At 39.4% G+C, this 27,051-nt stretch overlaps 1 protein-coding gene across 1 annotated transcript in view; it reads left to right on the top strand.

Annotated features, from left to right (window-relative positions):
- Positions 1-4,128: 4,128 nt before the first annotated feature.
- LOC115760328 (cGMP-dependent protein kinase, isozyme 2 forms cD4/T1/T3A/T3B) overlaps positions 4,129-27,051 on the top strand; it is a 47,933-nt gene continuing 25,010 nt past the window's right edge. The window contains exons 1-3 of the mRNA XM_030701614.1: positions 4,129-4,323; positions 5,343-5,729; positions 25,003-26,563. Coding sequence (XP_030557474.1) covers positions 25,065-26,563 — 1,499 coding nt within the window. The 5' untranslated portion in view covers positions 4,129-4,323; positions 5,343-5,729; positions 25,003-25,064. The remainder of the gene's footprint in view (positions 4,324-5,342; positions 5,730-25,002; positions 26,564-27,051) is intronic.

The raw sequence follows: 27,051 nt of genomic DNA on the forward strand, positions 1-27,051 counted from the left end.
AGCCAGCGAGTCAGCGGGGAGGCGGGAAGGCGGGGAGGCGGGGAGTTAGCCCCGCAAGCCAAAAAGCTGAGCTCGGCGCCCGAGCAGGGACTCGAGCAGGCTTCTCAATTACGGTTATAAATTTGCCCAAGCCAAAATGGCGCAGCTCGAAATGAATAGCCTGCCTGCCTGCGCCGCCCCCCCCCCTCCCTCACACACACACTCGCACACTGCGCAAAATGTTATTAACTTCTTTTAGCCAAGTTGAGCCAAATTACATTGCGGTTGCCACTCAGCAGTCACTTTTATTGAGCTCCTCAGTTATTCTCGGTTATGCGTCTGTCATTAGACGCTGCCCCGCCCACTTTTCGCTGGCGTGTGGCCTGTTGGGTGTGGAGTGCGGGGCGTGCTGTGGGGGGGGGGGGGGGGGGTTGAGTTTATTTATGGTGCGACATTTCAGCGAAATTTCGAGGCATGAAAACAAATTTATTGGCGCCATCAAATTGTTTTTGGGGCTACGCCTCTATTGAGCTCACCCCCCCCCCCCACCCCCCGCACCACGCCCTGTCTTAGCCAAGCCCTTCTCAGTCACCTCCCCCTGCTCCCAGCCTGGTCGGCATGCCGTGGTCCATTTGCCCGTGGTCCACTTGGCCTTTTTATGGCCAACGCATAATTTTCTTGAGAGGACTCGCTCTCTCTCTCTCTCTCTCTCTCTCTCTCTCTCTCGCTCTCCCTCTCTCTCTCTCTCGCTGGGCCATTTACTTGCTGAGCCGCCATTTTTCGACTGAATGGCCAATGCATAAAACGCATAATAAAATAAATGACTAAACAGAATTACGACAAGGACCCGCACTTAAATGGAGTCTTACGTAGAGTTCCACTTGAGCAAAGGTAAATTTGCTGAGCATTTGTTTTTATTTGAGAGCATCGGAATATCAATTGCCTGTCTTAAAATATCAATAAACATATTACGAAAGTATCTTGGAAGAGTGTATATATATATTATATAGAAAAACCTTTTTGGAATTCTTGTACTCTCTGAATTGAGCAAATAATTGGAAAGTTCTGTTTTAAAAGTTAAACATTCTAGATTCCAGTTACTTTTATTATATTCGATTAAAATCGGATGGAAATCGAGAAATTCTCGAAGGTTCAATGTTCAACTAATTTTTAACACATTTCAGACTTACATTCGATTTTGAGACAACTATTTCGAAAAAGTTTACGAAATATCTAGAAATTATATTCTCTATTCTCCACTAGAAGTCAAATAGTTTTTGTTATACAAATGAAATCCCTTTTGAGTAGAATAGTTTCCATAACAAAACTCATATATTTTGATATTACAGATCCTACTCCACGAGATTTACCCACAATTATATCAAAGTAATGTGTAGCAGCTTATCTAAATATCCCCATCATAAAAAAACATTTACAACACTTACTTTTCAACTTTTACAACACCTTCTGAGAACCTAATATAAAAGAATGTAATACAATTAGTTTCTGTATAAAGTAAAACCGTTTCCTAAACCTAAACCTAAACAACTATCGTAAAGAATAATAAATAACAGTTGTATTCCAGTTATTCCAGTTATTAGATTGATCTCCGCTAAAGAGAGCAGCATTGAGCGTAAAGTGACTCGCATACATAACGCCATTTCACAATTATAACAGTTGCTACGATCTATGTAAGTATTGCCGTCTCGTTCGCTCTCGACAAAGTGCAGCTCGCTTAATTTCATTTCGTTCATTTGGCCCACAAAATCAATTAAAAGCGCAATTAATTTGTTTGACAGCCAAAGACAACAAACGCCAGAGTTTTGAGTAAAAGCTCGACGAGAGAGTCGGGGCGAGGCGGGGGCGAACGAAAGGCAAATTAAATGGCGCATAGATGAACAAATTAAGCTCGCGAACGTTGGATAAATAAAGAATAACAGAAACAACAACAACAGCAGCAGCAAAAGCTCTGCCAGCTGCGGCAGCAGAGTCGTTATAATAAAAGTAATTTAATTTTAATGAAATTGTTAATACGAAAACAATTTCATTTTGTAAAAAGTTTCACAGCAGAGCAACAACAATGCTGCAGGGGCGATAGGGCGAGCGGGCAGCAGGGGCGTGGCAGGCAGCGCAAATTGCTCGTGACAATGAGTGAGTGCAAAGGAATACAAAAAGCACACATAAACACGCACTCACACACACACACACACGAACACGAGCAACTTGCACAAACAGAAAAACAATAAACAAAAGCGTGCGAAAAAGAGAAAACCAAAGCCAGGAGTATCAACAACAACAACAACAAGAGAAGCAAAAACATAACCAAAGCACACAGCAAAAGCCATCGGAAGAGCAGCAGCAGCAGCAGCGGCGGCAGCGGCAGCGACAGCGACAGCGGCAACAACAACTGCAAACGGCAAAACGAAAGAAGGAGAAAATACGAAAAATGAAATGCTGATGCGAAGATTTAATAAATGAAATTGGTGTGTGATTAAAAACACAAAAACCAAACGAAATCCATCTAATCAACTTTTGCTGCCGCCATCGTCCTTCTTGCCTCGTCTAACTGCTATGCTTCCACCCCCCCCCCCCCCCCCCCCCCTCCCGTGCGCACACCCACAACCAGAAGCCTTGCAGCTAGCAAGAGCGACGGCGACGGCGACAGCAGCAGCAGCGCTTGCGACCGAGCAGAACCGCAGCGACGCAGCCAGTGGGTGGCTGGCTTGGAACGCCTACTGGCGGCTGCTTCTGCTGGCGGGGTGCAAACAAATACAGGGAAATATTCACAAATGCAGGGAATGCTTGTAGGGAAGATCTTGTCAAGGCTGCGGAGCAGATGTGCAACTTAATACAAAAAGAAATCCCCATGCAAAGAGTTATTGTGAATGTAAGTACTTAACTTTTTTAACATATCTTTGGTTTTCAAGCATATTTGATGTACTTTAACCCAATTCTCCTTAATCGCCCATTTGCACAGTAAAGCCTTTTCCCACTATTAAATTTCCCTACATATGGCTGGTGCTATTTTTGGGCTCCGCCCCTATGTATGTGCATAAAATGGCTGCAACGCTGCGTCTCGCTTGCACTTAAGCACTAAGGTAATTTATAATAAGATTTAAGCATTGGTGCAAAAGAGAAACGTGCACCAACAAAACGAGATATTCCATAGAAGCACAGCTTTTGTCAGTGAGCAATATTACCTTTGCCTTTTTGGGCACATTTCAGTAGAGCTCACAACCAACTGCAGCGTGTACATCAACCAAGTGTGCTTTATAACTGGTTTGTGTGCCAGCTAAAAGTGATATTTCCTTGTGGTGCTAAAAAAAAAACTCAAAAGCTCTGTCAGCACGTATAATGCCAGATATATCGGAAAATAACTTTTATTCTCAACTAATTTTCCACTAGTACAACAGTAAGATTTAAGAATCTTTCGAGCTTCAGCTTTAGTTGTTGTTTCCTCTTGTCTATAATTGAAATCGGTATATTTAGATATTTTCTGGATAACAATGCTTAAATTGCTTCGTGCTGTTCTAAATATGAACTTGACCCATTTAAGTGCTGCCTAATTTAGAATGTTCGTTTAACTTAATTGGTTTTAACTATCAGCTAATTCCCATTAAATGCAACAACCACTCCGTTCCACTTGATTCCACTCGATTTCAATCAGAAAACTCCCGCCCAGCTTTCAATGTGTTAGAGGCTGCTCTAAAATACCAACACACACTCAACTAACAACAGAAAACTACCTGCTGCTCTTCTCTCTCTCCCTCTCTTTGCAACTTTGCCAACATACTCACTCTCTTCTGCGCCAGAGCGTTTATGTTGATGGCCAAATGAATAGAAACGAAAATGATCTCTTGGCCCCTTCAGAGAGTTATTATTGGTTCGCATTTATGACAATATAAAAACGAAAATTTATATATTTAAACAAAATGAAATCTCCCTTTCAATCTCATTTTCAATTAAATTAAATTTTTTCCATTAGTCATATTATGCTTATAAAATTCAAATGAATTCCGCCACTCCAATGTCATTAGCATTACCAAACGCGAGAGCGTTTTCCACTCTGCTCGCACATGCGCTCATCGCCAGTGCTCGGACGACTTTTGGAGCTGCGCTGTTCGCTCAGTTTGTTTCTCGCTTTCGCAGCGAACGCCTCGCACCGCTCAAGTTGAACGCAACGCCGTCTCGCCGCGTGCTCGTTTTTGTTGCTGTCGCTTCTAGTCGAACGTTAGTCGGACGATCTAGCGCATATCGCGCCGTGTGCTCAATTCTAATAACAACAACAACTACAACGAAAACCACAACGTTCTATTCCATATGTGCAGCAATTTAGCATAAAACGTAAATGTTTCGCAAAGTACACATATTCAAGTTGAGCGTTATAAAGTGTAACTAACTGTAAATTGAAAATATAAAAAAAAAATAAATATGAGTAGAAAAAATCATTGAGAGATGAAAAATGCACTTGTCAGCCTCGCGCTGCATGCGAACGAGAGTTGAAAAGGGGGAGAGCGCAACAGAGAGCGATAGAGAGAGCGCGCACGGTCATTTGACATTTTAGTTAGTCGCAGCAGCAAGAAGCACAATAACAACAACAAAGCACGTTCTTCTGAAGTAGAAAATTAATAAATTAAACGTTTGCTGCTTTTGTTTTTTTTTATGTGTGCATTGAAAGCGTGTCAAGAAATCGGCAAGAATTTGATTTTATTTATGCTACAACCTCACCTCTCTACGCTGTTTCCCCTCTTCTAGCTTCCTCTCTCTCTCTTTCTGTTTCGCACATGACGCATTTGCTTCGTTGAGTTGTTGTTGTTGCTGCTGCTGACAATTGGAAAAGCTGCACTTCAACATCAATCAGAGCTTGCAGCCTAGCACTCGCCCTGTCTCGCTCGCACCTGGTAGAATATAAAGAGCAGCTGCCCACGCAGCTGCCTTGGCTGTGAATTTTGCGTCGCATTTTCTTAGCAAATCATTTTCCATTTGAGCCTCACAGCTGCTTTTGTGCTTCTTCTATGCTTCGTTGTATTTTGTAGTTTCACATTCTTTTTGTTGTTATTTCTTTTTCCAATTTGTGCTTCGTTTCTGTCTCGTTTGTTATTTGTGCTGCCCGCGCGCGATTCTATTTTTAGCAGCAATATTTTGTTGTTGCCTTTGCCTGTCAAGTTAACTACGCTACGCTGGCAGCAGCAGCAGCGGCACACAACAACAAAGCACAGCCAATGCAGACAGGCCAACTATGCGAGAGAGAGAATAAGAGTGGGAGCGTGTGGTGATAACAACTGAGAGCGGGAGAGCAAATGCCATGCTACACTTGTTTATGACGCTCCACAACTTATTGCTCTCTTCCTGTCTTCTTTCAGTGCTCACGTTAAGTTGCTGAGCCAAAAAAAAAAAAAACAACAACAACAATAGCATTGTGACAAAGTACCAAAGTGCAGCGACGCTGACTTTGACGTTGGCGTCTCGTCGCCTGCATGCGTGCCTTAATTTTGTGCTTCCTGTGGAGAACGGACAACAACAACAACAAGAACAAGCAGCGGCAATAAAATATATATATGTATGTGAAAGCAACAAGTGGAAACAGCGACGAAAACAACAGCAAAGCCGGCTGAACAGCATCAAGAGGAAGAACGCGCGCGTGAAAGAGTGTAAACGGAAAGCGAGAGAGAGAGAGAGCGAGAGCGAGCCCGCTGCTGGCGCTCTCTGGAGGTTTTTTTTTCTTCAGTTCTTCAACAACTTGTCAAAATGTGAGTATTAATATGCAATTATTGTTTACCGTTGCATGATTTATTATTTTACATGCACACATGCGCACACACACACATGCGCACGCACACATGTACTTTATGCATACACATGCACACATGAAGTGATATTTATGGACTACGCCTACGATTTGCGATTGCACAATCCAATCCAGTGGAAAGTTGACGAGGCTATCGCCATTTCAAGCGCCCTTAAGCCGTGCTGCTCTCTGCATGTGCGCTGTGTGCGTGCGTGTGTGTGTGCTTGTGTGCGTGTTTTTGTGCCCTTGTGCCTTGTGCCTGCATTGAATATTCAATGAAGAAGCTCAGCTTCAAAGCTCACAGAGCTAAAGCCCTTGATGTTGTTGTAACTGTTGTTTTTGTGTCGCTTTTATACCCTGTTCGCAAATGTGCAAGAGAGAGGCTGTAATGAAATTCTGAATTCGTTTGTAACAAGCGGGCGCGAGGCAGATTTTACAAAAGTTTTACAAATGAGAAATAATTGCGGTTTATGCCACGGAATACCACATATGAATATTAGGGATCTTCACCATATCAGGGAAATCTTAGAAAAGGCAAGCACACAAAATTTGTCTATAGGTGCTTATATACTAGAATACATTAGTCAACAAGATATGGTCTTATTTGCCAACGATCGGATGACAAGCATCGATCGAATGTAGAGCTGATAAACAAAAAACAAGCGCGAAACGCAGTTGTACATATCAGGGTCTATTATTAGAATATAAATAACATTAATCGACAAACTTTAAATACATTCGATAAGTTAAATAAGTACCTCTGATGAATATTAATAACTTATTGCGATATGTGCATACCTATAATTGACAATAATTTAAGAATTAAGTTAAGTACTCTATGTATCCCTATATCGATGCACATGAAACGAGATCGTGGAAGAGTTAATGTCTACACATGCTTGTGTGCAGTATAATAGCTTGGAATCGAGTACAGGGTATTTCTAAGTCTGGTCTATGCGACAACATAAGTATGTAAAATTGCAATGGCCCCTCACCATTGCATTTTGTGCGAATTAGTCCATTCCCCCAGTCGAAAAATGTGGGCTTAGGAGTCTAGAAATTTTTGTTACTTATTGGAAAATCCGGGAAAACCCGGAAAATGGAAAATGGAATTGAAAAAAGGCACGGTCTAGCCCGGTTTATAGCGTCTTATTGATTTAATTAGTTGTCAATGCAATTTGCAGTTGATTACAGGGTAGCTGCTAGCTGGTCAGTCTGGCGCTCGCGCCCTTTTACTTGTTGCATATTCATTTCTCTTGCACTCCCCACCCGAAGCCCAGCGCCTGTTCGCGTTGTTTCTATTTTTAGGCTTTTGTCATAAAGTTTAGCAAACAGCGCGGAAAAATATAAATACAAAAACAACAACAACAACAAAAGCAACAAAAACAAAATAAATAAAATAGCTGACAATTTGTGCCATAAAATTATTCAAGTATTTTGCGACGCGTCGACGCCAACGGCGTCGTTTTACAACTGCGCAGCTTTTCAAATCGCAACAACAACAACAACAACAACTAAAACAACACAAAGAACAACAACATCAAGAACAATATCGGGGCTATCGCATGTTTTCTACCACTTGTGAATGCGGCCAATTGAATAACGGTTACTGTTTCAGGCAAGCAAATGGCCGCGTTATTTGGGGCTAATTTGTTTTTTATTAAGCCAACGGAAAGCTGCCCAAGGCAGACTTTTCCTTCAGTTGTATACCCTTTAGAGGGTGTAACAAATATGTCACAAGCTGTGTAACGCCTAGAAGAAGTCGTCGCCGGCTTTATAGAGCTCTGCAAGAGGCCGAAACAATATATTCGGACATCCACTTTTGCATTGGTTATGAAAGAGTTTCTAGAATATACCAGGTATTAGTTTATATTGGGTTATATTAATTTGTTGTAGGGTGTATTAGGTTGTATTAGATTGTATTAGAGTGTATTAGTTTGTATTAGAGTGTATTTTTTTAAGATTATTCTGTATTAGGCTCTATTTTTAGTTTATATTAGGGCGTATTAGTTTCTATTAGAGTGTTTTAGGCTGTATTTGTTTATAATGAGTTATATAATAGTGACAATTTAATGGCTGAACAAATATGCGGACACACACTTTTGAATTGGTTATGAAAGTGTTTCTAGAAAATACCAGGTATTAGTTTGCATTAGAGTGTATTAGAGTGTATTAGGTTGAATTATTCTGTATTAGGCTGTATTAGTTTGCTTAAGGGTGTATTGGTTTGCATTAAGTTATGTAGAAGTTACAATTTTGTAGCTGAACAAAATATGTGGACTAATATACCAGCTATTAGTTTATATTGGGTTATATTCATTTGGTTTAGTTTGTTTTAGGGTTAATTCGGTTGTATTAGGCTGTATTAGTTTGTATTAGCGTGTGCTAGGTTGCATTATTCTGTATTAGTTAATTAGTTTTTATTAATGTATATTAGTTTGTATTAGAGTGTATTACGCTCTATAGGCTTGTATTAGACGGACGACTACTTTTGAATTGATTATAAAAGAGTGCTTAGAACATACCAGTTATTCGATTATATTGGGTTATTTTCATTTGTTATAGCTTGTTTTAGTTTGCTTTTGGCTTAATTAGTTTGTATTAGAGTGTATTAGGTTGTATTATTATGTATTAGGCTTAATTAGTTTGTATTAGTGTATATTAGTTTGTATTGGATTGTATTAGGCTGTATTAGTTTGAATTATGTTGTATATTCGTTACAATTTGTTCTGTCAGAAAGTGGACTTTTTCCCCAGATTCGGTTTGGATTGGATTGGATTGTCTGCTGTCGATTCTGATGTTGATCTCTGCGAATCATCCAGCATTATCTTCACTTATCTAATACGGCGCACTTTCACAAGAATTCGCTTAGCTTTCCTCTACTTTAGGCCAGAGTTTATTTTTGGTTTCTCGCGAAATGAAGATATTCCATACTCTGCTTCATCACGTACCTATGTGTGTACATTTGAATACATTAGATAAGCATTTGAAAGGGGTAAACAGAAAGAAACTTTCACGGCAAATGAACCTTATCTAAATAAACATTCGCGCAATATTTGTGTCCCTACTCAAAACTCGAAATTCGCGCGATATCAATATTTATTTATTGTTTCCACTTATTTATTTGCATAGGGCAAAAAAACAAAATAAAATGTAAATAAATGCAGTTAGATAAGGAGCAATAAAATTACTGCAATATCAGTTATTACGCCAAACTGAAGAAGGGTCAACTTTAAAGCTTACTTATGTTAATGCAAAAAAAAAAAATATATGGAAAATGAAAAAAAAATTCATCAATGATAAAGGTTCTTAAATGAAATCCTTTCTTCTATCCTTTCTTCAACCTATTCCATTCCAAAAACTTAATGATATATCTGAAGCTTTGGACTTATAGGACGAGTATAGATCATAAAAGCTTTTCAAGAATCTTTCAACTTAATTACATTTTCCTTCAGTTTCATGTTTTCAGCTAGGTTTTAGTTGGATTGAGGTAATATTCTTATTCTTTAATAAGGAAGTTTTGTAATATGTATGATTGTATCGGGACTGGGAAATCTCGAGAACTCTGCACTCATATTCAGTTAAACCTCGCTGAGATTCCAACATTGTGAAGGCAATTCTTATTATAAGAATATTTTTCTTTAAATAAGTAGTCTAAATCTTTAATCAAGTCAATTTGCAGTCTTGCAACTATTTACAATAATCTGGCCAGAAATCCGCTTTACAAATATCTGAAGATAGCTTTAAAATAAAAGATACTTTATATATATATATATATGAGATATTTATAGCTTTTATACTTAACTAATGTCATAAGTTGTACTTTGGATATTTCTTAAATCAAGATCTTAAATCTTAATGTTCTTGATTAAAGAAACAAGTATTTCAATATGCATACATATATTAAAGTCTGTAGTTTGCATAGCTCTTGCTATCTCTTTCTCACAAACGATAGTCATGTTCATATCAAGCCAGATGTTCAGCTGCAACAAGGGTAAAACAATTATCTTCATAAAACTTGTATTAACTATTAACATTGTGAATAGATTTATTCAATTCAACAAGTGAAGTTTTTAGCTAGAGAAATCGAATTATTACATTTGCCTTTGCCCCCGTTCAAGAACTAAAGAGAACCGTTTCATTTTTACAGTTCGGACAGCCGCGCCCCCTTTTTTGCGCATTGCCAAATTGTCCATTCGGCAGTGTCATACGATTCATACTCCCCCCACTCCCTATCACACTCTCTCTTTTTCTCTCTCACTCTTCATTGCGTTGCGCTTGTATAAGCGGCATATCAAATTCATGCCGAAATGACAAGTTTTTTCTTACACGACGTCGCTGTCGCTGCGCTGCCCGCGGCCGCTGCTTGTTTACGTTTACAGCTGGCAGGTCGCCTTTCGAACGAAGAGCGCTTATTAATCAAAAAGAAGAAGAAGAAGCAGAGGAGCAAGAGAGATCGAAACATAGCAGTAAACGAAATGTCAAATCTAGCGCTGTGGAATGTGGTCCGAGGAGCTGTCAATAATTAAGAGAGCGCGCAATCAATTTAAGAGCGCGCATTACGTTTAACGTAACGCACGCTCTTTGCGCGTTAAGTGCGCTGCGCATGGCAACAGCTGTTGTTGTTATATTTTGTGCCGTAAAATAATGTTTATTAATGAAGCACATGGCAAACAAGAACCATGGCAGAAAGTTTGCAGCTTTTGTGTACATTTTGTGTTTTCTTTTCGTTTAGCTATTTTTGTTTTTGTTTACAAAAGTGTCGCTTGACAAGCGGCCTCTCGATAAGCTTTGTGCGCAGCAAAGCTTTTTGCTGAATAAGCTCGAGTGCTGACAAAAAGCTCACTTTGAGAGCTTTTGCCGCTGCCTTTCAGCGCTGCCAACAGAAGCTAACGGAAAAGTTAGCAGCTGAAAAGCTCACGATTTAAATGAATGAGAAAACTTGGAAAATATGGATATGAATATTATTTGTTTTTCTAAATGAAAATTATATGAAAATACATATTTATTTATTTTCTATGCATACGTTTTGCGTACTTCGCTTATCGTTCCAGCCAATATTACGCGATATCGGCTTGTCTTTATTTCCCATTAAAGCTATTATCTTATTTTACGACAGCAGCATTTCCGAATGCAAAAACAACAATCGCATGGGCTGTTTTTTTGTTTTTCTGCTATTGTTAGTGTTTTTATCGTTGCCGCGTTAAATAACCTTTCCATTACGTCAATTAAATAAAATATGTGTATATACATATAATTACATAAACTCGCACAGCTTATCAATGCCGCCAATGTCACCAAATGCAAACAACAACAACAACAACAACAACAATAATAATAATAATAATCGTCATGTATCGGAGTCGTGTCTTTCATCTAACCAACCCCCAAAGCTGAACATAACCTCAAAGTCAAGCGTCGCGTTACACTCAAGATGTTTGCGTGCAGCTCAATTTTGCAAAATGCAAAAAGTACATAACAAAATAACTAATAATAATTTATTGTATATGTATGTGTATTAGATTTATTGGAATCACGTCTTACAAAAACGACAATTCTGTGTGCGTGTGTGTGTGTGTGTGTGTGTGTGTGTGTGTGTGTGTTGATAAAGCCCCGCTGCGAGGGTTGATCGTTCTTTACTAAACTAACAAATATCTAACTTGTATATAATAGTAGTTTTTTTTAATAGAAACATGGCTTTAAGAAGCTATGAATGCGATATCGCTTATCTATCTCCCACGGGATAGGTGTGAGGTCTTTGTGCACAGCTTGTGGGGCTTAAGGAAGTGTTGAGGCAAGAGATAAAGACTTCCTCTAGGCCAACTTCTCAAATCATTCCTTTGCCCATTGAGCTAATATCGCCTAATTATCGCGAAGGCAGTTAAAAAGCGATATCAATTCTTAACATCACTTTATCATATAACTATATATAATGTATAATAACTGACTGATTGATTGATTGCCTGATTGATTGACTAACTGATTGACTGATCTCAAATTATTAGCACAAAATTGGCCAAGGCTGGATAATATACGCTAGTCAATCGATATGTAAACATTTATACAAATGAATTGAATTGAAAGTTAAGTTGTTTGACAGAACTTGACGAACAGCCCTCGCTTTGATAACTGTCCAGTTGCCAGTTGCCCGAGTTTTCAGCGAATTGCTTTGTTTACATGCGCGCGGCTTAATATTGTTTATAATAAATAAATCACTTTTCCTAAATGCCAGGCACTAAAAACAAGCTTTTGTAATTACGGCAAATACAAAAATAAAACCAACAAAAAAAAAAAAAACAGAATAAAAATAAAAATAAAGTAAGCAAAGCTCAAGAATCGACAATTGGCTGTGACGAAATGCGAATGAGCTACGCGGCCATTAATATATATCAAAACAAGTAAGAGCTTCTAGTCGGGAGCTCCCGACTAGGGAATACCCTGAACCCTCTTCTTCCAGCATCAAATGCATATATATATTCTATTTTAGAAGCTATATGTCAAGTTTGCTGACTCTACCAAAATTGACCAAAAAACAGGATATCGATATCGACATTTATCGATTACTTGGAAACGGGGCAAGTTATCGATTATCGGAAACAAACTCAATCTACGCGGGCACTAGGAGCATCTACATCTAAAATTTCAAGCTCTAGCTCTTATAGGTTCTAAGATCCTTGCGTTCATACATACATAAGGACGGACGGACGGACAGACGGACTGACAGACGGACGGACGGTCGGACGGACGTACGGACGGACGTACGGACGGACAGACAGACGGACAGACAGACGGACATGGCTAGATCGACTCGGCTATTGATGCTGATCAAGAATATATATACTTTATGGGGTCGGAGAAGCTTCCTTCTGCCTGTTACATACATTTGGCTTTCGCACAAATACAATATACCCTTATACCCGTTTTCAATGGGTTCAGGGTATAAAAATATAGAGTAAAGCATATGGAATGATTTATGGTTCGGTTCGATAATAAATTAGTCTATAAAAATTATTGGAGTTGCAGGCACAAAAATATTGCTGGCAACTTTTTAGAAGCAGGTTGCCTGTCGGTTGACTATATTTAAGAGTTAATTTGAGACAACGCGAATGCCAGAAACTGTCAAAAGTATTTACGACAAAAATCGCGTCAAAAATGCGACAAGTTATGGGATTAAGTGTTGAATATCGTACGCTGCGTATGCGTGATATATTGTGGAAATGTAGATATTAAATAGGAATACGAATTAATTAACTAAAACGCGTTTTTAACTCAATTTGTTAAAGCTGGGGTGTTCGCTGCGTATACGTTATATTTGAAGATCATGAAATGGGCTTATTCAAAGAGTTTTGCAGGCATAAATTCCCCTATGCCCCTACTTAGTTGCCTCTTCAAGTTTGTTTCGACTTACTTTGCTTGAAACATCTTTCTTTTCTCCATAATTTATTCCGTGGGCTCCGCTCTGCGTATACACAATTGAGATATTTAGCTCACATCCTCGAAATTGCGAGCATGTCAAGTGGAATGCTCTGATCCCCAAGCGACTCATAAATATGCATGCAATAGGAAATCTTTCCAAAGCAGGTTCATCGGCTGCGATGCGTGCCTGGAAGTGTATGTGCCGCTTGATACCCGTCCCAATGCTAGCCACAGCGGGTATGATGGGCTGTGTCGAAGGCTTTGTAACACTTTACGAATCATTATGGGCATATTAGGCGTATACTTACTCTGGCAAAAGATAGACCCGGCTGGCAACCTTACAAAAAAAAGAACCCATCTGGCAACTCCAGCAGCATACTTTAAATATTGCCTAGTTAATGTTACGCTTAACTTGACTAGACGATCAAATAGTTGCAGTTAAATGTTTGTAGTTGATATTTTCCAACTTTACAACACTGCAAAACAGGCTGGCAACCTTAACGGCAGAGTGGCAACGCTAACCTAACTCTAACCTAAAAAACTCATGTTTTACTGTCATATGGTAACATTTTATGCTGGTTAGATAAAACATCATAAACAGATATAATCCCTTCGAATAAGTTGTTTATTTTGTTTATTCTCTCAAAAAACTCTCTCAAAAACTAGAAAAATATGCATATATTAGTATGAAAATATGGCAAACACTTCCCCGAAGCCCTTTAACGATATAAAGCCCGAAAGTATGCTATGCGAGAAAATGTTCTTTACAAAAATCTGTTTATTTACTTTGTTAATAAAAACTAGTTTTTTTTTTTATTTAATATTTATTTGTTTATAATTATTTTTATCTGACAGAACTTAAACACGGCGAAGATAAGAACTCTTGAGTGTCAGGTGTAAAACAAATGTGCTTAAGATTCTAATCAGAAAGTTTAATTTGATAAGGCGTGGCATAAATATATATAGATATATACATATATATATGTTGCCATACCTGTCAGATTACAGACAAAATGTCTGACCGATTCTTGACAAAATAATTGAAATACAGGCATATAAAAAAGAAGAAAGTTTAATATTTCATTTTCCATTAAAAATTATCAAAGATTCTACACATTTTTTTTTTTTTCTGATTTTATATAAAATACTTACTTTTATTAAATTTTATATATATCTTATAAAAAATACATATTTAAATATAAAATATAATTTAAAAATAAAGTATTTGAATTAATAATATAAATTAAAAAAAAAATATCGAATCTTGGATAAAAAGGCGTTTTGTGAATTAAATATGGCGTTTTTAATTTCTGGAATGCAAAAATTGTTCCGAATTTTAAATATAATACATAATTTAAATACATTTAAATTTAAATATAATGTATATTATTATATGTTGACTTGTTGTTTACAGAAAATGTTCAGATTCGAGTACTTTAACAAATATCTTTTGTTAACAACAATGTTTAAAAATTGTTGCGTTACTTTCCATAAAATCGAACGTGTCGTTAATTGTTTTGAGGCTTCGGGGCACGGGTATTAAATAGTCAGTGGAACGTTTCCAGGCCCAGGTCCGACTTGTTGTTGTTGTTGTAGTTGTTGCTCTTTAAATGCTTTGTTTTTGTTGTTGTTGTTGTTGTTGTAGCATGCGAGCGAGCAATTAGATCGCATAGCTCCTCAATGCAGTTGCTCAGCTGTGCGTGTGTGTGTGTGTGTGTGTGTGTATTGTTACAACCATTCTATTAAAACGAATCGAACCAACGCACGAATCACAGCAAAGACGCAAAGGCGTCAACAACTGGCAAGCTGTGTGTGTGTGTGTGTATGTATTGATCGTGTGCATTGGTGTGCATATGTGTGTGTGTGTGTGTGTGTGCGTGCAATCAACTGGTTTCAGCCAAATTCCGAGTTTAATTTAAACGACATACGTACAACAACAACAACAACGACGACGATGGCGGCGACGGCGACTGCGACGACTTCTGGGTGCTCGCTTCGATAACAAGCGACGTCGACGTCGACGTCGACGTCGGCAGCATAGTCAACTACTATCGATAGCTACGGTTGTCGCCGTTCGACGTTCGACTCTCGCTCTCTCGCCGTCAGTTCTCAAGCGTCGCTCATTCGCTGCGGTACACAAAAACGAGAAACGCCGATTCACAACTAAAAGAAGCAAAAAAAAAAGGCATAAAATAAATAAACAACTAAGAAAATATAAAGAATTTAAAAAGAAGGCGGAATTTGCGAAAATTCTTGGCGCGCATATTGAACGATTGACGATCGTCGCAGACGCGTTTCTCAATTAATTTTTGTAACGGTACAAATTAGGCTTCGTCACGTTTGTCATTCGTTAAAAGTGCAAATTGTCGTCGTCGTCGTCGTCGGGTTTTGACTTCTTGCTCCCAAGTCAGGTGGAGTTGCCACAAAGGTAATGCCCATTTGCAGTTCCTGTCCCAGACGTGCAATTTCTCGGCAGTTAACGTCGGCTTCAATGTCCAAATTGGTGTTTTAATGAATGCACACACACACACAAACACACGCACACTCACACACACACGCACACACACACACTGACAGCTTCTTCTGCTTGGCCACCAACAGAAGCCGCCAACTGTCAGCGCCAAATCACAACTGACTCATAATCAGCTGCAGTTTGTGTGGTCTCCAGGCAAAGCCACATTTCAGACCAGATTTGAGCCGTCACGTTGGTTCTAATTCTGGTTTGCGCTCGCTTAATGCATGTTTGATGCCATTTCGATGGGCTGCTTAATGCTTATGGCGGAAATGCTAAAGCGTGTGTACCTGTGTGTGTGTGTGTGTGTGTGTGTGTTACATATGTAAAGTATGCTCAGCTTGTTTGCCCAGCTCCATTTGTAATGGAAAGTTGTAATTGCTCTATTTGGCAGATCAGAAAACACGGCTCTAATGTGTGACGCATATTTGCAAATAGACTACGATTTTGCATTTGATTTTAGAGGGAAAAACAAATCTTATCTAAAGCTGGCGAAAGCTTTTTATTTGCCGTTTTATGCGACTTTCTTTTTCTTAGGATTTGTATTTTATTGTGAAATTTATCTACTCGTAATACTCTGTACCTGTTACCACAATTTGCAATATGGAAAAGGTCTATTAACTCGCGGAGAATTGTGTTGACAGAAACTCTTTGTGAGAGCTCTTAATGTTCCAGAAGTTATTTCTTCTAGTACTGGGTTCTACTTTATCGTTTTAACTGCAAAACATTCTTGAAGAGGAACTTTACGAATAGGTTAGTTTGACTATGCAGGTCGTTCAATCCGAGTTCTTCTGAAGGTTCCATTACAACTAAATCTATGACAATTTTTTTGTCTTAAAATAAAGAAAACAGATGTAAAGCTTTATTGGATATATCTATTGATGAAGGAATCTAAGCTTAAAGCTTAAAGCTTAAAGCTTAAAGCTTAAATAAAATTGAATGATTTAAATTAAACTCAAAAACTTGAATAAAGTTGTACGCTTATTATCTTAAAGGGAACGCATTTAATAGAAAGTACATTAAATTGCGCTAATATCAAAGGTAATATCTATAAATATCGAAAGATTTTTTGTTTAAGCTAAGCCTTCTTCGGGAAGTACTTCCTTTAAAGTTTCCCCTCTGCTAAAAATGTTCCTTAAAGCTTTACTTTACCAATATTATCTTAAATAAATTCCGCTATAAATATTTAAATTATTCAGGTGCATATATCTCAACAAGGTGTTCGTTTCATTTACGGTTACTTTGCATTTGCAGGCGCTATCAAGGGCTTCGAGTTTTCCATGTGGAACTATCTTTATCTTCAGCCATGGAGAATAGTTTCTATACTTTATAAACTGAGCCAGCCTTGGCATTCCATTGCCAGCCGTTACCTAGGTCACACACACACACACACACACACACACACACACAACCCCTTGAACCGCCCCAAAACCCAAGCGAATCCAATCTAATTCCGCACTTGTTTCGCTATTTTATGTATTTTTTTTGCTATTGCTTTCAATTTTCTCTGAGATTTCTATACTCGCTCTCCCTCTCTCTCTCTCTCACTCTCTCTCTGGCTGTTATTTCCCGTTGTCCCGTTGCGTTTCGCTGTGCGAAGGTTTTAATTGATCGAACGTGAGCCGCATGCCAATTGGGGTTCCATGGATCGCGATATATTCGCGATGTATTCGTTTGCCATGTGAACGCGTTGCACTCGCAACTGTTTTGCGCCTTCATAGATGGGCGTGGCAAATGGCAGCAACTAAACTAACTAACCGTACCGACTAGTTGGCACGGACTCCATTTGTATCTGGCTGTCTTTAAAAGCGTTATCAGGCGATCAATTGCCTTCGCGGGCCGTGCGATCGATCGATCAGCGAACGTGTCGCCGGGTCTAATGAGTCTTTGAGTAAGGCCCAGCGATAATGGCAGTGTACGCTCTTTGGATACCGATTCGTGATGCTCTATCGCCTGGCATTGAAGTCACTTTTTTGCTAAATTCAACATAAATCAGCTGCGTTATTTGTAATTAGTCGGGGCAATCGGGAACTCTGCCAATAAGTCACAGAATTAACGACATTTTGCCAGCGTTTACATATTTCGATTTCATGGTTTGCTTGTTAAGCCGCACATCTAATACCCTTGCGTTGTGGTCATCCGGGCTTACATAGTAAATTGTTCATTTAATGATTTGATATAATCATATTTCATTTGGATTATTGAGGGCATTAGCAAAAAGTTATTAAAAAAAACTTCACTTCTTATTTATTGAGTTATTGAAAGTATTTAGATTTTCCAATAAATATTTCACTGTCAAATGATCTTTTTAGTCACAGGAACATGATATAGTAATCAGTTTCTTGATTCCATTCTAAAGAAACTATGAATATATGTATATCTGAGGAACATATTTATATATATTTACATCCATAAAGAGTAACATTTGTAAAACTGGAAGCTACATCCATTTTGAAGTTTAAGGGCATAGAAATTCCATTTTAAACTAAATTTATCCAAAATTCATAAGATATACTAAGAGTTTAAGAGTCCCATGTATTTAAAGATGTATATTTTCTTTTTGGTTTTTCACAAAGTCCTGTATTATCACAGATAAAGTAATAACAATAATAAAGTAGTCTCGTATATTGGAACGAAATTTTATTTTGAGTTTTATAAAGATGAAGTCTTGTATTTTAGACTGGTTTTCTTTATATATGAATCGGTCGGTTCAGCTATATAAATATTCCCTTGCTGTTATTTCTAAGAAATACTTACACAATTCATAACAAAAGGTATATGGCCCTACGTAAAGGGTATGCGAACAAAATGTTTAAAAATAACTTAAATAATTGCACGAGTTTTTGATATAGAAACAAACGGCAGCCCGTTGCCTCGATCAATTTACGTATATGCGAATGTGCTGTAAAGAAAAAGAGTCACAAAATTCCGGCTCATACTCGTTGTCAATTGTTTCTTTCTTTATACGTGTAAGTGTGTGTGTATTTGTGTGTGTGTGTGTGTGCAGCATTTGCCTTGCGCTGAGGAAGCGCAGACAGATTGACAGCAAGTCCGACACTTGACAATTATTGAAATCTATAATTATAACATTCAACATGGACAACACACACACACACAAACACTCAAACACACTCACATGCAAGCACACATAAACATTGTCCCGTTATGGTCTCGACATAACTTTCAATTGATGTCTCAATTTGTTGTTAGTGAGCAAGAGGGTGAGCGCGAGTTGTCGGGCTGCAGGCTGCAGCTATTTACCTCCCCACACTGTATACTCACCACACTCCAGACACTCCCCACACTCCCTCTACTCTACCCACGCTGCTCACTTCAAATTATACGGCCGACTAACCGCTTAATTATGTTTAAATGATTCGAATGCGCTGCATTTTTGGCATGCTTCGCGCATGTGTGCGTGTGTGTCGCGCGCGTGTGTGTGTGTGTGCGTTTATCTTGTCGCTAACTTGTTGACTGACAGTCCGGACAGTTGGCTTTGCAGTTGTCTTGTGGCATTTTGTTTGCTGTCTCTTTTGATTAGCAAATGATGATGATGATGATTTCGATGATTGCAATCAGGAAGCTAAAATATGTCAATTGTACATCAGACAGGGAAGGGGTGGGGGGGAGGAGCATACATTTTAGTTTTATGTTAATGTAAATTTGATCATTACATTGCCTTAACAGTCGCACGTAAAGAATGCTGTTAACAATTAGAGGAATGTCACATGATAATGATCTAGGCCAGGAAATACATATACGACAGCCTAGAATAAGCATTAATATTTGGTAAATAAACGAGCCTGTCCAATTAGCTAGCTCTAGTTAGTTTTTTCTATGCATCAGAGTTTTACTCACGGCAGCCATTTTGATTTCACTCTAACTAATATTTTTTGAGTTTTTACTCAGTTTCTAATTATTAGTTTGTAATATCATTATCATTAATTGTAACTTATTCCTTCTTCCTTCTCAACTTATCTCTTTTATTGTTTCTCATGTAAAAACTAGGCTCTTCCGTTTTAGTAAAAGGAACAGAAGAAGGGAACCCCGAAAAGCTTGCTGCAATTTCTTTACAATTTCTTGCACTCAATCTTCTAGCCAAGAATCTATTTTTAACTATTCCAAATTTGTCTAAGTTAAAATCTGTTTAAATTTTGTTCAATTTTGTCTTCTGATCCTTTAAGTTCTTAGTCAACTTTTCTTTTGAGTCATGATATCTATAAATATAATATTTAAATAAGTCTTAAAATTGATAACACATTTGATCAAGTCGTATTTCATGATAAATGCCTTATCTCTTAGGTTCATTTGCAAATTATCAGATAATTTCCAAATCATGCCCCATGAATTTTCTATTTCCCATCAACTGTAGAACTGTAGAACCTGAACGCTTTGTTTTAATTGCGATTAGCTTATTTACCATTGCATCAATGCTTTATCCTTCAATGAAAACATTTCGTGCGAGTTAGAGAACCTTTGTAAATAGCGCAATGTGTAATCTTTGGCGATCTTTTCACGTAGTCGCAAATGCTTACTGAATAGTTCCTTGTTCGAGAATGTTTATTTCCTCAGTGTTTCGACACTCAACAATAGGCTGATCATCTGGCGTGAATCATCTATGGCAGCAATCGTTTAAGTCAAAAGTGCTTACTCATTAGCAAATGGGATCACTTACATTTTATTTAGATTAGATTTAATTAGGTAGCCACATGCACAAGGCAAGATCAGTTGAAGAACTGCAGCGATCACTCGCCCAATGTGTGAGTGTTCCGCCTTCTCCTGAGTTTGTAGGCTTATGGAAAGTCTTGCCATAACCAAGAGATGTGAGATTTGCAACGTCTGGCAACGCCGCAGCTGATCGTGTACAATTTGTTGGCATTGCACGCAAAAACTACCCGATATGGTGTCGACATATGTTTCGAGTCGCAGATCAACAATGTCTCTATATTGAAATGCCTGCCGATGGTTTTTGGGGCGACATGGCGGGCTTATCAGTGGCATGAATGAACTCACGATCGATTGATGTTAATACCCTCGATTGGGTTGCGTTGACATTCCAAGGCGCCTTCCACACATTTTATTGACTGAACAACAACATGGTTGCGGGTCGCAGGGGGCGAGGGAGGGGGGAGCCAATATTTATAAATGTATGCATAATACAAATTAAAGTTAAGAACCTGTTTCCACTGGCGCACTGAATGAAGAGGCTGCGAGGGGCGATGGACGGAAGAGGAGGAGGAGGAGTAGAAGGAGGCATCATTTAAATGACAATAAAAATATAAAATCATTTAAAATATTACGTATACGCCACAGCCGGTTCGTGTGTTTATTATTTATGTGCTCGAGATGAAAACAAATTGCACGCGTAATTGCGCTTAAGTGGCCCAAAAGCCTCTGCCGCACATTGGGCATACACATTTATTGAAATGCCATGGCACATGTCGAATGGATAGGGTTTGGGGGGAGCAGCAACGGGAACGGGAACGGGAACGGTTGGGTTTCCAATATTTTGAGTGGCCTGTCAATTGTTCTATAAATAATACGGCAATATCTGCGCTTTTTGTGTCAATTGATTTTCGTTGTCGCTTCTCGATTGGTTTTATCTGTTTTGCAACACTTTTTCGGCTTTGCAGCCAGCACAACTTACGTATTGTTCTGTAGTTTTCGCTTTTAGTTCATTTCGCGCCCAATTACGCGCCGTAATTGGCCCCACTTCTCACTGGGGGCGTCCCCAATGTCATTAGTTTGCCATTGTTGTTGTTTTGTATTCGCATTGTTTGTCAGAACAACAGCTTGGCATACAAATCGACTATTAATCCGCTGTGCGATCATTTAAATGCTAATTAGCATTTAATACGATCGTTTTGCATAGCTGCTCGGCTTCAATGATCGATCAATGTTTTGCATAAAACTGATAACACAAAGCGAATAAATGCCCAAATATGTCAATTTGTTAAGAGCGATCGCTGATGGCCTAATTATGAAATATGCGAACAGCTTTTCCTAAGAACCTAAACACCAGATCCTTCAAAATTGAACTGTAGATATTTCTATTTGAATATTATTCCGAATATTTCTATTTTTATTCTCCAAATCCATTGAAGAAGGGTCAAAAGGGCTATAATGTATTTGTGTGAATGTATGTCACAGGCAGAAGGAAGCATTTCCGATACCACAATGTATATATTTTCTTGATCAATAGTCGAGTCGATCTAGCCATGTCCGTCTGTATGTCTGTCCGTCTGTCTGTCCGTCTGTCCGTATGTATGAACGCAATAATCTCGGAGTCTATAAGAGCTACAGACTTGAAATTAAGGTCTTTCTAGTGCGAGTTTGTTTCTGAAAATCGATAACATTTTCCGTTTCCAAGAAATCGATATAAATCGATATCGAAAACCTATTTTATGGGCAAATTTCTTAGATTATCGAATCTGAAGCCAACAAATTGAACATGTAGCTTCTAGAAAAGTATGGATATATAAAGTATCTTTCAGTTTATAGCTGCATTAGGCTTAAGTATAAGCGTCAGGCTATGCCCTAGTCGGGCACTCCCATCTTACTTGTTTGTTTTTAGATTAGTTGCAAGAATATTTGAAACGATCGCCACATAATATAACATTGTTTTTAACATGATTTGACAAAGATCGTTTATGGAAAACAAAAGAAACTCCATAGCCAATTCAAATATTTTTATGAGAGCAGTTTCTTAGAGTGATCACTGATCATTAATATATATGTCTTAATTACTTGTAAACAACAATTAAATCAGAGTTAGTTTTGCTTTAAATAGATCACGGCCAGTAAATAAACAGACCTCTGACCTTTTTCGCTATCAGTCAGTGATCAGTTTTAGTTATTGGAATTCTTCTCGTCGTCTATAAAAGAACTTAAGCTTTTCTTTAACTAATTCACTTTTTGTTTACGTATTTCCCAGTTGAATATTTAAAAAAAAATAATCTGATTTTTACAAACAACAAAAAACACGTTTTTGATCATTGGTAAATTTACACGCAGTTCTTATAGCCCTGTATGCAAACATCTTTAGTTCGCTCTCGTCAAGTGGTTGACAAGTCGAAGTCCAAAATTAATTTATGCGATCAGCACATCTGTTATTATTTTTTGTATTTGCCAGCTGCTCTTCAGGTTTCAAGCCGATCTTCGACTAGTCAAGTGGCAACTCTCAATGTTTTTACACCTACGCAAGAGACTACAACACAAATTAAATACACTGAGCAGAAAATGTATTGAGATTTTTGTAGGCAAAAGATCATAACAGACGATCCTTTTATAAGGCTCTGTATCCAATTGATCCTCAAGAGCATCAAAAGGGAACTCTGATAATAAGTATATCAATTCTGAAAATCTACCATTAAGTGTAAATTTGCTCAGTGTAGCTCTACAATACTCTGTCTGGCTGGGATCTTCAAGTGATCTTCGAGTTCTTCAGCATGTTCTTCAAATTGATACTTTTGGATCAGCGCAATTTTGCATGCCAGTTGTTGCCTCTCTTTCGCATTACTTGCCACTCTTGGTGGCAGCCTGATCTAACTGGACCCGATCTTCTGCTAATCTTCTGGCCCCCTGGTACCGTTGGCAGAGAACTCGGCGGGGATGTTTCTCGCTAAAACCTGATTGCTAATCGTTTATGGCTCACCTTTGCCGTGCTTAGATTTGGCATATTTTTGGCTTTTCATTTCGTTTGAATTGCGCTGAATTGAATTATTGTCGAAGCGCAGCCAAAAACAACAGCAGACACAGAAATATGTCAAGAGTTGTCTGTGCCAGTTTCTGCGTCGCGTTCTTGGCATTTGGACACTTTTTATTGTGTACCTGAAATGTTTAATAACAAAAATAACGTACGCATAACGAGTATCCAGATACCAAAATAAAACAAAACTCGCACTGATATCGTTAAAGACTTAAGGCGTGTCTCTCGTTTAGCGGCGATAGTCGAGCGGCTCCCCGGGCGATAGAGACATTCGAAAAGCCGCCCAGTCATGTTATGTTCACATATCTATACGGATACCCTGGACTAGAAAGACGCGCTGGGGTATATTGGAAAGGACTGCTACAATTATATTATATTAAGTTCAGTTTATTAATGTTGAAGCTTAAGCTAGAGACTGAGCATATTGCAGGGAAAGCAAGAAGTCTTATTCCAATAAGATGTGGATTGTATTAGGCATTCGGTTAAAATTGTTTTGTATTATATAAAGAAGCGTGGCCTTTATTTATATACCATGCCTGTCATGTTATAGCCAAAATTCTGATTCTTGGCTGATTCTTGGCAAAACAAATAAATACATATTAAAAAGCTAACTTAAGCTCTTAAATAAGCTCTTAAAAGTCATTTAAATGTTCTCATTGTTTGCTGTTTTACGATTTCGCTCAGTCTCATATGTGCTTAATATTGGGCTCTATATATATATATATGTTTTTCTTTAAATCTTTAAATCTTGAAATAAACATTACAGAGTCTCTGGAAGAAGGTTGCCTGAACTGATCGTAATCGAGAACTAACTTATGTTCCCCCGACTAAGTGTTTTCTCTTAATTCCCACTATCAATATTGTATACTCTTTCTGTCCATGTTTTTATTTCCATTACGGGATAGATCCATGCTTCAATAAGCCACATATTTTACACAATTGTGAATGGAAAACTGAGCTGTATAATAACAAAAAACACGTTTCAACATTTCTTGTACTCGCTTGCCTTTGTCTATAAATAGTGTTCCTTTAAAAAACCCATAAAATAAGTTAAAAATATATATTTTACTTATTTAAATCGTTTTTTGACACACTTGAGTATCAAAGAGAGATACGTCTTAATAAATTATGGGCTTACAAATTAATTTTATGCATTTAACAAACATTTTTTTAGAATTATGCCAAACTTTTCTTTTTAATAAATTAGTTAAATGTTCTGCAATGCATTTTAAATGAAAATACGATGTCTTTGTGTCAAGCTCGCGTACTTTGAGATTAATTGCTTGCGCCGAAAAGCGATATGTTTATGAAGATAATAATTTTTTAGGGCCAACAGTTAACGGCTGCTAATTTGTGGGGACCGACATTTGGCATGTGTAAAGCGGAGGCGTTTGTCTTGAATTTGGGTGGGGTTGAGGTTGACTGTGAACAAGTCAATCAATAAATTGATTGTGAATATTATTGTGCGCATAATCTCAACTGTTGTAAATCAGTTCGAATGTCTGCTGATTAGCTGACGATAAGATTCATTTTTTCGCCAGCCACAACTAATTTTTGCTCTCTCTCTCTCTATTTCTCTCTCTTTTTCTCTTTGTGTAGGTGTGCGTTTAACGAACTGAGCAAATTCCACGTGGCGGCGGTTCTTCTAGAAAGCCGCCTGGATGCGTTTTTGCTTTGATCGGCTGTGCTTCGCAACCAAGCGGCCAGCCAACAACAGCAACAGCCACCAGCAACAACAGCAACAACAGCAACAACAACAACAGCACAGCTGCACAAATGAGCCGTGCAGCAGCACAAATGCACCACCAATCGCAACCACAGCACCACCCGTCACTGTCTATGCCGAATACCAAAAGCTGCAGCCAGCGTTAATCAGCAGAGACGACACCGAGGCCAAGCCACCGGACATCAGCCCAGAGAGCGGCATCCGAGAGCAGACGCCGCCGCCGCCGCTGCCAACGGCCCCTCAAGCACCCCCGCCACCAGCCGCTAGCACCACCAGCACCACCAGCCCCGTAGAGCGTCGCTATCGGCGCCACAGCAGCGCCGAAGATCAGAGGCGCACGAAAGCGTTTGCGATTGCGATTCCGTTGCCGAAAGCGAATTCGAATACGAATTTGCGAAAAGCGGCCAGCATGCAGCAGGAGCCGAACGCCAACTATCAGTTTCAGCCCGACCTGGGTCTGGTGAACATCGTCAACAACAACAACAACAACAACAACAACAACAACAACGGCAACAACAACTTTGCCAACAACAACAACTTTGCCAACAACGGCAGCGGCATTGTGACGCTACCCGCTGCGAACAGCATTGGCTATCTGGGCCTGGAGCATACAGCGGCGGGTCTACGCCTGATACCCGCACCGGGGCCGCCCTGCCATTCGGACGTGCTCACCCATACGCTGATCTACGGCACACCGCCGTCGGGCACGCCGCAGCAGCTGCACACAGATCCGCGCAGCCTGCTGCATCAGCAGGAGCTGCAGCTGCAGCAGCGCTACCAGCAATTGCAGCAGTTGCAGGCACAGACGCAGGGCGTTTACACCGCCTCCGGCAGTCCCGTTCCGGTGCTGTATCAGCCCACGCCCACCAGTCAGCCCGTTGCCATACCCGGCGCCTGCCATTCACCCACCGCCCAGCCACACCAGCAGCAGCAGCCGCCCAATTCCTTGGCGCTGGCACAACAAATGCAGGGATTGCGCATATCGGGCAGCGGCTCAGCCACGCCCTCGCCGGTGGGCATGGTCGATGCCACGCTCATGATGAGCAACAATACGTACGTGGCGGCCACGCCACAGGAGGAGCGCTTTCTCCAGATCATACAGGCCAAGGAGATGAAGATCCAGGAGATGCAGCGCGCCCTCCAGTTCAAGGATAACGAAATTGCCGAACTGCGCTCGCATCTGGATAAATTCCAGAGCGTCTTCCCCTTCAGTCGCAGCAGCGCCGCCGGCTGTGCGGGCGCCGGCGCCGCCTCGCCCGGCGCTGGCAATGGCTCCGGCTCCGGCGCTGGACCCACCACTGCCACGGGCGCCACACGCAAGTCGGGCCAAACGTTTCAGCGTCAACGTGCCCAGGGCATCTCGGCGGAACCGCAGAGCGAATCCTCGGTGCTGCTCGATCACATCAGCTTTCCCAAATACGAAAAGGATGAACGGTGAGTGGCAAATGTGTGAGATTCTATTTGTTTGAAATTCTTAGTCGCGCAAAAGATTAGAATGAGCTCCAAGATTGATTGATGCTCCGGCTTCTAATGCTTGTAGATTAAATGATAATTAGCCTAGAAGGAGAAGTCCTGGACTTTACAATTATATATACATATTCCTGATCAGTTTGTCTTTCCGTCAACCTGTTTCTATGCAAACTACAAAGCCTCTCAGTTTTTTCAACTATTATCATAAAGCTTCGCTTGAGTTCGTCTTTTTATTGCAGGTAGAACATATATCCGCAGCTGACGGATCCGTTCATTATATCATGTAGAATATAACGCAGGACGATCTTATCAAAAATAAGTTCTTTGATTTGTCAAAAATCTGCATTTACTAGCATTGTTAGCCTCCCTATATATGAGCCTAATTCTATCAAAATCGGGAAACTATATCATATAGCTGCCACAAGGGAAATCGCTCAAAAATTCTTTCTTAA

The sequence above is a fragment of the Drosophila novamexicana genome, unplaced genomic scaffold (genome assembly GCF_003285875.2).
Source record: "Drosophila novamexicana strain 15010-1031.04,08,12 unplaced genomic scaffold, DnovRS2.1 tig00000387-arrow-pilon, whole genome shotgun sequence".
Classification (NCBI taxonomy): Eukaryota; Metazoa; Arthropoda; class Insecta; order Diptera; family Drosophilidae; genus Drosophila; species Drosophila novamexicana.